An 11,685-nucleotide genomic window follows, 5' to 3' on the forward strand; every position below is an offset into this window, starting at 1 on the left:
ATTTGAAAAATGTCAATTTTGCCCGATCTTACCGAGTCTCGACTTCCTTGATGCTTCTCTTCTTCAAGTAACCTCATTTTAGTCCACTGCGTCTTGTTACTTCGATCCACTCCACTGCACTTCAGAGAGATACGGCTTGTAGCTTCAATCCACATTGTTGTAACTTCAAGGGGACGAGGTTCATGGTTTTAGTCTGCTCTATTGCATCGTCATGGAGATAAGACTTGTTGCTTCAACCTGCTCCACTGCGACTTCAGGGAGATAAGGTTTGATATGATAAGATCCGCTATCTACAGTCTGCTTCACTACAACTTTAGGGAGATAGGATTAATAGCTTCAATCTGCTCCACTGCAACTTCAGGGAGATAAAGTTGGTATCTTCAACGTGCTCCTACTACAACTTCAGGGAGATAAGATTTGTTATATTCAGTTTTGATCCGCTTCGCTGCAACGCCAGGGAAACAAGATTTGCTACCTTTAGCTTTAATCCGTGCGACACCAGGGAAAATAAGATTCGCTGCCTTCAGCTTTAATCTGTTCCACTGCAACGCCAAGGAGATAGGAGTTGCTGCCTTCAGCTTTAATCCGCTCTACTTCAGCTTTAATCTATTCCACTGCAATGCCCGGGAAACAAGATTCGCTACCTTTAGCTTTAATCTGTTCCACTGCAACGCCAGGGAAATAAGATTCGCTGTCTTCAATATGCTCCACTACTGCTTAAGGAGACAGGATCTACAATCTTCAACCTACTCCACTGCTGCTCAGGGAGATAGGACTGGTGGCTTAAATCTGCTTCCCTACTACCTTAGGAAGATAAAATTCACCGTCTTTGATCTGCTTCACTACTGCTTAGGGAGACAGGATCTACAATCTTCAACCTACTCCACTGCTGCTCAGGGAGATAGGACTGGTGGCTCAAATCTGCTTCCCTACTACCTTGGAAAGATAAGATTCACCATCATTGATCTGCTCCACTACTGCTTAGGGAGACAGGATCTACAATCTTTAACCTACTCCACTGCTGCTCAGGGAGATAAGACTGGTGGCTTAAATCTGCTTCCCTACTACCTTAGGAAGATAAGATTCACCATTTTTTATCTGCTCCACTACTGTTTAGGGAGACTTCAATCCGCTCCACTGTAACTTTAGAGAGATAGGATTATTGGTTTAATCTGCTCCACTGTAATTTCAGAGAGATAAGATTCATTATCTTCTTCAATCCATTCTACTACAACTTCAGTGGTATAGAGTTTGTGGTTTCACCGATCTATTCTGGGAAACATAATTTGTAGAATCCATTTCATGGGCCTATTTATGCTTAGTGATTAAAATGTTATGATCAGAATGAATCAAAATTTCCTAACCAGATATGTATGCTCGTTGTTCATTAAGGCCTCATTACCAACACGTCAGAATGCTATCTTGTTCGGCTGGTAACACTGTAATCTTCAAGGTTCAATCCACTGTACCTTTGGGACATAAAATTTGAACCATCTTCCTCTCACTGAGTATAAGATCTAACTCTTTCTCAATCCTCTCCCACTGCAATTCAGGGATATAGGATCTGAATCTCTTTGGTCTCCTACACCATTCCTAGGGTGTTGTACCAAATGTTTATGCACAATTGTAGAACTTTCTCTTCCAAGAAACCTCTTTTTATCACTCGGTGATCATTGCTTGTTTGTTCATTGAAACTTTGTCACCAACACGATATCTTGTCATTTTGTTCAATCAATATTTTGACAATAAAATTCGAACGAATAGTCTTAATTTAGACTTTTCCTTCTTAGATATTTCAACCTTTTAACTTGGTGCGTTCTAAACAATAGTCCTATTTCAGGTTCTCGTACTATTTAGAATTTTTCAGAGTAATATACAGAACTCATTTTGCTTGAATATTCAGTCCATTAATCGTTATTTCAATGAAAAATGCTTGAAAGAGATTATCACGATGGACAAGATGAAATTTTATTGAGAACAAAGCTCGAAATTAATACATTAATCAAGATAGCAAATTTTGCAAAGATACGAAATGAATAAGATAAAAACAGGTGCCCCAGATATCGTAGCATGAGCTTCTCTGCACAAAACTTCTTAAGGACCCTTTGAACTTGATACATGTTTTAGAAGTTCTAGAAGACTTTGTTGATGCCCCAAGATGTAACATTCCTCCTTCTTGCTAATTCAGGCATAGTAAGATTACCGCATGCCCCACATTTGATCAAAATTTGAATTACCCTTTTTTCGGGTTTTCAATTTAAAACTCATTTGGTCTCAAGGCGCTCTTTGCGGGTTTTGACCTTGGCCTCTCCTTTTTCTTTTCTTTTCTTTTTTTCTTTTTCTTTTTTTCTTTTTTAATTTTTTTAAAAAAAGTGAAGTATTTATTGTTTGAATCAGAATTCACAAGATTAGGCAGGTTCATTGTTAACCCTCTCGGTCAAAATCAATGCTTTTCCAGATAAGGCCTTCCACATAAGGTCCTTCCGAGTTTGGCATTCACTTTCTTCTGAAGTCTTTTTTGTGTGAGGAGGATCTTCTTCGATACCAGGTCCCCTTCATGGAATTCTCTAGGGCGAAGCTTTTTGGTGAGCTTGCATCATTTTTTTTTGGTACATTTCACCATGACGGATAACTTTGAACTTTTCTCTTCAATAGGGATCAGATCCAAAAAACTCGAAGAGAAAAAATCTTAACTTCAATGGGCAAAACCGCAATAAGCCAAGGCATTGCCCCGGTAGAGGTTTTCCTTTTCACGCCGTTCATTTTGGGGCGATATGGTGTTAATCTTGAACAGACTGCAAACTTCTGATCATTGTTCAAGTTCAGTACATTGTCAGATATGATCTTTTTTTTTGTATTCCATACCGACATATGATTTCTTTTTCAAGAATTTGCTGAATGTCGACTTTGTGACATTGGTATATGAAGCAGCTTTCACCTACTTAGTGAAGTAATCGACGATCATAAAGATGAATCGATGACCACCAGAAACTTTTGGCGAAGTCGGCCCAATGACATCCATGCCCTACATAGAGACATGTCATGGATTCCATTGATTCTTCGTAAGGTAGGATCTATTTTTCATCTTGTTGTACCATCCTTAACAAATCAAGAGATAAGTTACAGTCTTAGTCATCTTCAAAGTTTGGTTCCCTCGAACACATATCTTGCTCAAAAGGAGGTTCTGAGTCAATAGCAGTGTCGCTCATATTATTGATATCTAGAGACCTGGTATGGGGACGAAGGAAAATTCAAAGAACAAAAGAATCCAAGAATATTTATCTGTATAGTATGATTATGAATGAAATGGAAACAATAAAAGAATATTTGCTCGAAGTGAGAAACAAAGATGCATTTTATTAAAATAAAGGTGCTGGACATAAGCCAATTTCACAAAAGGATTCTTATTGCTCCTAGGCTTAGAGCAATAAGCGTGTTTTGGAAATTACTCCGAATTAGATCTAAAATATACAGGGATCTCGTCTACAGTCCCATTGCTCAAAACACTCCCCGGTGTGTAAGGGCAAATGCCTGATAAATTTTATTTCCCAGCTTCCTCTTCGGATACGACGTTAATGTTCAAATTCCCCAACATTCTTTTCGAGACTTTGACTTCTTCAAGGAATTCCAACTATTTATCATCCATTAGGCTCTGGACCAAAGCTTTGAATTCAGCATACTCCTGGATTTCATGACCTTCTTCAGCGTGGAACTCACAGTAGTTCCTCATCCCTTTTGGTCTTTTCTCTAAATTCTGAATGATTAATCCCATGTCTATCATTTGTTTCAAAACTCATTTCAGTGGGGTTTTTACTTCTACAATATTGGTTTTGATTCCCTTTCCTCCATTTTCAATTGTGGCGTTAACCCCTGGGTCTGGATGACCAGATAACAAATTTTCTGCCACATTAGGTCCTAATGGATTGTCAAACTTCACGATGCCTATCTTGATGAACCTTTCGACTAACTTTTTAAATGTAGTGCAGTTTTCAATAGAGTGTCCTATTATTCCCGCATGATATTCGCATTGGACATTCGCATCATACCATTTTGAGAACGAAGGTTGCATGGGTTCTGAGTAGAATGAAGTTACTACATGCGCATCAAACATATTTTGATACAACTCTTTATACATTATCGGGATGGGTGTGAACTGGAACCTTTCTGTGTTTGTCCTTGAGTTGGATTCTTGCCTTAAAGTACCTTGATAGCTAGTGGTTACGACCCTCGGCTGGCCTACAATGACCGATCTAGAATACCCTTTATTATGCATGCTCAGGTTATTTACTAAATTTTCCTTATTCTTTGGGGTTGATCTTTTGACGCTTTCTCCCGCATCTATCTTCCCACTTCTTATCATGTTTTCAATCATCTTGCTGGACATTACCATATCTGAGAAGCTCACGGTAGCGCTTCCCAACATGTGGTTAATGAACGGGGCATTCAAAGTATTGATGAAAAGCATCGTGGTTTCTTTCTCCAAAAGAGGTAGTTGGACTTACGTTGCTACCTCTCTCCATCTTTCGGCATATTGCTTGAAGCTCTCACTTTGCCTCTTTCCATATTCTGCAGTGTAATTCTGTCAAGTGTCATGTCTGTTACATAGCTGTATTACTTCATGAAAGCCTGCTCCAAGTCCTTCTATGAGTGGATGTTGGCACCGCTCAGTTGGTTGTACCATTTGGCAGCCAACCCCATAAGACTATCTTGGAAGCTATGAATTAACAGTTGATCATTATTAACGTATCCTTTCATTCTTTGACAGAACATCGTGATGTGAGCTTCAGGACAACTAGTCCCATTATACTTTTCCAATTCTGGAGTCTTGAATTTTGGCGGGAGGACTAGATCTGGGACCAAACTCAAATCTTTGGCGTCAATTCTGCCATGATAGTCAACATTTTCGAGTGCTCTAAAATTTTCTTTTAACCATTTGCACCGGTTCTCGAGTTGTTTTGGCAGTTCCACTCTTGCTTTTTCCATTTCTGCCACATCATCAAGATCAGGAACTACAGGATTGGTTGGATTGTCCCCCGGATTAGAACCTGAGCCTGTTTGGAAATTTATCTGAGTCGAGGCACCGATCTGATATTGTTGAGGTCTGATAGTAATAGGTGCCCCTTGAGGGTATGCCTCCGGTTGTGCCTGGGTATTTATCAGGGTAAAACCTGGGGGATAAATAGGATCCTCATTATCATCCACTGAGTTAACCACATTGCTTTTCCCTTTTTCACGTTCTCCAGCCAGCAACTGCGCTAATTGGCTTATCATACTCCTTTAGGATTCCAGTATCTGATCTTTCATCTCCTGTTGTACTTTCGCTAACTATTCTTGCAATTGGTCTTGCATCTCTTTTTGAATCTGTTCTAGCCTTTCCAATCTTTGGTCCATTATTTTTGTTCTTACGTGAGTACCGTAACGATGCTTAGTCGATAGACTTTTTTCGGTTCCCAGGTTAACTAAAATAATTTTACCTAATTAGGGTCCTTTTGTGAAAATCTAATGCATATGATGCAATGTAATGCAGATGCATGGAATTAATGCAAAAAGAAATAGAGGCATTGATTCTGAATTCAATTCCATTAAAATAACTTTTCTAGAAAACAAATTTCTTTACATAAAACGGATTACATATGAGGCTTTGCCCTCATATTCCAGGCGAAGACATCGATCTTTTTCTTCATATACGGATGCTAGGATCAAATATTGTGAATTTTCCAAAATCTGTTTCTACTATCTCCATTTTGTTTGATCCAACCCCGACCCATTGATCACCCCGCGACGCTCTTTAGTTTCTTTGAGATGTGACAGCTCTCGAATAATCTTTGTTAGTTTAAATCCTTAAGCAGCGAAGCATAGTCGTATATTCCTCCACGAACTTTCAGCCTTCTCTCATTGTGTTTAATCAGACCATATTTGGGCAGTCGCACTATATTCCACTTTATCAAGAAATTCATTTTCCATGGCAAACTTTTCTATTTAGCAATCAAATTTGAATCAACACCTCTTTTCTATTATGAAAATGCAAAGCAATCATAAACAAAACAAAACAAAACAAAACAAAATACGTCAGTACAGAAGAAATAAACAACAGAATAGAACACCTATCTGGGTGACTACTAGGGTTTGACGCGGCTTTACCTAGGGTAGGCTCTTAGGGCTCTCTATATGCGGTTCGGTTCTAAGGCAAGGGTACCTGAACCAGCAGATTCCTCGATCCTCACCCATTATAGGTTCATATGGACCGAGTTCAATTCAGGAGAATACATTTCCCTATGGCTGCACGGAGATGAAAATCTCACGAAGACATAGGTACGGATGTATCCCAGAAGCGATCCACTATCCTGCACGGAGGTGAAAACCTCACGAAGGAGTAACTTCTCACTCTCACCTAAAAGGGTGTGACCAATGGTCATGCAATGTAATGTGTGGAGATATAAAAATTTAAAATACAAAACATGATGAAAACTATAACTCAAAACAAATGAAATGCAACGAGAGGGTCATATGTTAAAAATCAAAATATTAACTTTCGACAAAAAAAGACAAAAAATTAATCAATTTACGGCTTGATTCTTTTATGTCCCTAATGGAGTTGCCAAGCTGTCGAAGCCATTTTTTTGTAAAAGGGTCGACTTTAATTTTGAAAACGAAAACGAACATGGGAGTCGCCACCAATCCTTTTTGATAAGGTGTGATTGGGTCACCTTAGAAAATAGTTGTTTTTAATAATCGGTTCGATTCATTAAAACAACACTTTTTTGGTCCACGAAATTTAGAAAGATGGGTTCGGGAGTCGGTTACGTACGATGAAGGGTTTCTGAAAACACTTAAGTTTTTGGGCCACTGGGCCTCTATTGTATTTGGGCCTGAATTTTGTAACTTGTAAATTGGCTTGTAATATTTGGACTTTGGATTTATTAATGTTTAGGATTTGGTTATTTGGTTTTGGTCCCGGGCAAAAATGGCCTATTACAATTACCTATGCTTTGTGTGAGGTGGTCTAAGTCATTTCCCAACTTTCTACCAAACAATCTTCTTTGTTATCCACGAACGCCAAATTGATTTGAGTGTAGACTTAAACAAAACAAACTGAATGCACAAATTATAAATTTTTATTAACCTTCAATGGGAAAATTAACTTCTTTCTATGGGAATGGGAAACTTTAAGCTTTCCAAAAAATATAATTTTTTCTTGTAAATAAATTACCACTATTTTCTTACACAGTGATGACACTCAATTACTTATGTAATTAGGTCATCTCTTTTATAGGAAAGCAGTTGAACAAAGGGTAATCATATAATAGTACTTTAATAGAAAAATACAGTGGAATGGAAGGGGCCGCGACAATCCTAAGGGAGTTTAGGGTTTGTTGCCTCTCATTATATGGGATGGGTTCTCGAGCCCATCTCATGGATTGGGTACAATTATATGTGTTATTTGGACTTTCATCCAACACTTATAATTTATCCAATTAATAGATATTTTATCTATTTTCTCAAAATATTATTAATTAAATTAAATTAATTAATTTATCCAATTAAATATTTTCTCAACCCAATTCTAATTTTGCTAAAGTAATGACAACTTTATTGTATTAGAATCTATGGGAAAATATATTTAATTTTTCCATTCAATAAAATTATGATAACTAATTAATTTAATTCTCACTTCGAACTTTCATTATTTAATTACAATTAATAAAATAATAATCTAAAGAAATTAATTTAATTTCTAAGTCATCTTTTGTACTTAGTAAGAAACCACATTCACTACAGATAGTGATACATGTGTTCTAGTTTTCCTAGTTGTTTTCATCCATTCCATATTATCGATTCTACATGCAATCCATTTTGGGTATCTCGAGCTAGCAAAGAAATCAATTGGACAATATAATTAGTGCTCAAATAATTTGCAATTAAGCTTCGACTCTTCGCCTATTAATTATAACATTATTTAATTGTGGAGTGATTCTAATAAAGTATCATGATTGAACTCTCCATTATTATATATCATTATTAAAGCAACTTGATAAGTGTTTATTCAATGACCTTGTCATAACTGGAGCTTAGGGGTGTACATGCAAAGAAGGGGAAAATGTTTTGGACTAATTATAAAGAGGTTACTAAGCTTCAATCAAAAGTCAACAAAAAAATTACCATGTGTCAGTCACTCATTCAATAGGATAACGTGCTATGTCAGCAATTCGTTAAAGAGAAACAAAAAATTTAATAGCAATTTAATTTACACAATTATTTTATTTAGAGTAACTAAATTGAGAAAAAAATTGAAGTGACAATGAACATACAAATAGTAAGATAATCAAATTATATATTTTTTAAAATATGGGAAAATAAAAACTGAAAATAAATTATTAAAAGAAAAAAGTGATGGATCTTTTGGACAGTAGATTCCATAGTAGAAAGAAGTCAAGCAAATATCACGCCTTTGGGACATGCATGACCCACACGTGGGCCAATTGATAACCGGAAACCTGCTTTTGCCGTCTCCCATCCCCCAGACACTATCGAACGCTCGTGACCAATCTGACCAACCAGATTGCCAAGCTGCCAGTCACCCTTGGTCCACGTGTGTCAAATCACTTTGGCTGGGCCACCTACCCAACGCACTCATTACCCACGTCAAACAAAAACAAAAATTTCAAAGAAAAATATAAAATATCTCCCTTCAAATAGTTTTAACCTAAATTATCAATTTATCAAAAATTATTTAATATAAATATTTTAAATAAATTTATAATATAGTAATATTATAGCACACTCGTGATATAAATGAAAAAATTATTTTATTAATTTAATATAAAAACTCTTCATATTAATATAATTTATTATGTCCTTTCCCAAAGTGGTAAAAGGTAAATAAAGAATCTATTTTGTCCCTTTTGTCAGAAATAATTTTTCTGACAATTTATTCCCATATAATATATGTCAAAAGAAAATATATTCCCACTTATTACAAACCTGAATCTGAAGCCTATTACAATAAAATATAATAAAAATAAAAATTTGATCTTTGGAGACTGAACTGACCTTTTTGTCCTTCATTTACTAAGCTACCGCTACCTGTTTAACGTGATTTGACGACACTACCCTTAAATGAGCTAATTAACCTTAATTCATGATTTCTTAAAATAATAATTTTGCTTGCCTTGAAGATCTCAACAAGAAAAGATTGAGATTGATGACAATTTGGTAGGGGACCTCTCTCTTTGTTTCTCTTTTTTAAATTATTTGAGTTTTGCTTGTGGGAAAAGAAAAGTTATAATTCCAAAATAGTAGAGATTTTCTTATAATGAATAAATTTTGGGAAAATATTATAAAATGTTTAGATTTTTTTAATGATCTCTTTCAAGTTTGCAAATTGCAATGGTAAATTTGAGATTCATTCTTTAAGCCTGTATAAGATTTATAATGGTAAGGAAAATCATAATAATATTACTATTAGAGCCTACCAAATTTTGGTCTAAATCGTCAACTAAGTCTTAGTTTGATTGGTATGAACGTTGTTGGTAATGTAGGAGAACATGGATTTGAGTGCGTTAAAACGTATTATTCTCTTATTTATAAGTTAGAGAAAGATTTTGAATAATTCTAAACATTATCTATATATAAAAATATCTTAATAAAAATCTTTTTTTTATAAATTTTACAACCATGACAAACAAATCAATTTCATTACCGCAAAACACTCAATAATCATGCACATAACAACAAGATAACATAATGCAAAATAGTTTAAGGTTGCATCATACTCAAAAATGAACGGTCATGTTTAAAAGTTTATCAAGGTTTGATTTTTTTTATTTATACATTATATACTTGAATTCTTTTCATCAATCGAGAAGGAAAATAAGTCATTGACGTTTGAATGTGGGACCTAATGTTGAGCAACACAAGTCATTGATGTCTACAACAATGTTCAATTGAAATTTTGAGGTAAAAATATTATTAAGATTCAGATTGTATTTTGTTTTCTCTACTTAAAAATGGGTAAATTAGTCTTTGTTCATTAGATTAACGAGCAAATTATATTTTCTGTTAAAAGCTCTATCTATTTTTACTATTAAAAACTAGGCCTTATACCTCAGAATGAAGTACATGTGGCACATCACATGTAATTATCTAATTATTCTATTACTCACGTCAATTTTTAACAAAAATAGTTAGTTTGTTTTTGATCTAATGTATAGAGATTAATTTACTCATTTTTAAACAAATAGGATAAAATACAATCCAACTTTTAGTAGGACCTCTATAATACTTTATCGAAATTTCTATTATAATTGTTCAATGTAATTTGATAATATAAAAGTAAACCCAAGAAAAAATATAATGTATGTATATATAAAATAAACCAAAACTAAGATATTCAATTAATGTTCATTAGGTGATAAATTACAAGAAATTTAATTAAACCTTAATCAAACCACACACCCTTTATTTGTAAATTGGACCCCATTCACCAAACGATGACAAACTAGTCATTTCCCATTTTCTAAACTTTTTTTTTCTTAAAACACCCAATTTTCCTCTTAAAACCTTTCCTTTTCATTTTAATTTCTTTTTTTTTTCATATCTTTTCTATGCATTTGAAACGAGATTAACATCATCCATGGCACATTTCATTACCACCCAAAAACCCATAAAATTCCTTCATGTTTTCCTCACCTTCGTTTCTTTGATTTCACGCTCACTTTCATCTTCACCACCACCGCCTTCAATCCATGATCTCCTCCTTTCTAGAGGCTTGCCCAAAGGGTTACTCCCAAAGGAAGTGAAATCGTACACACTTTCCGACAATGGAACACTCGAGGTGTTCCTCGACGAGCCTTGCTTGACCAAGTATGAGAATAGGGTTTTTTTCGACAGTGTTGTGAGGGCTAACCTTAGCTATGGTAGTCTCATTGGTGTGGTTGGTTTAAGCCAAGAAGAGTTGTTCCTTTGGTTGCCTGTTAAAGACATCATCGTTGATGACCCTAAATCTGGTCTCATTTTGTTTGACATTGGTCTTGCTTATAAACAGCTTTCTTTGTCTCTCTTTGAAGAACCTCCTAACTGTAAACCTCAAGGTACATCAATGGCGTTTCTTTTCTCTTATAAAAATATATAAATTTATCCATAAAAATATCATCAAAGTCCTTATATTAAGAATTAAATTATATTTTATCTGTTTTTTTTGCAGGAATATTGAAGAATGAAGTGAGGAAGCAGAAAGGGTTTGAGGCTTTGAGATAAAGACACCAAGCTGTCTCAACTATGTTTTTTTTTAAATGTAATAATTAAGTAGGTTATATATATAAATATATATATAATTAAATATAAGTAATGTTTAGGAGATGTAAAGAAGTGTGATTTGTTGAAATCTAATGTCCTAATCACATTAAAAGATCTAATTTTTTAATAATTTAAATTCTTTATAAGGTAATATTTATCAGAAAATTTTAATTTTATGATTTTATCTCATTTTTATTTATAAAAATATTTTTCAATTTTCAAGGACCAAATAACCAAAATAATTTAAGTTTTAAGAAATTCATAAACCATAGATTTTTCTCAGGTAATTAAGTTATATTTTATTACATTAAAATAAGAAAAAAGTTGTTAAGAGTTAAATACTTATTTCAGTCGATTCAGTCTTAATTTGATTGACATTGACATTGTTGT

At 34.6% G+C, this 11,685-nt stretch overlaps 1 protein-coding gene across 1 annotated transcript; it reads left to right on the top strand.

Annotated features, from left to right (window-relative positions):
- Nucleotides 1-10,555: 10,555 nt before the first annotated feature.
- On the top strand, nucleotides 10,556-11,420 carry LOC105768284 (uncharacterized). The gene is made up of 2 exons (XM_012588135.2): nucleotides 10,556-11,090; nucleotides 11,204-11,420. The coding sequence occupies exons 1-2, from the start codon at nucleotides 10,634-10,636 to the stop codon at nucleotides 11,254-11,256; spliced, it is 510 nt and encodes a 169-aa protein (XP_012443589.1). The 5' UTR covers nucleotides 10,556-10,633; the 3' UTR covers nucleotides 11,257-11,420.
- The last annotated feature ends 265 nt before the right edge of the window (nucleotides 11,421-11,685 follow it).

Source organism: Gossypium raimondii, chromosome 5 (assembly GCF_025698545.1).
Source record: "Gossypium raimondii isolate GPD5lz chromosome 5, ASM2569854v1, whole genome shotgun sequence".
NCBI classification, from domain to species: Eukaryota; Viridiplantae; Streptophyta; class Magnoliopsida; order Malvales; family Malvaceae; genus Gossypium; species Gossypium raimondii.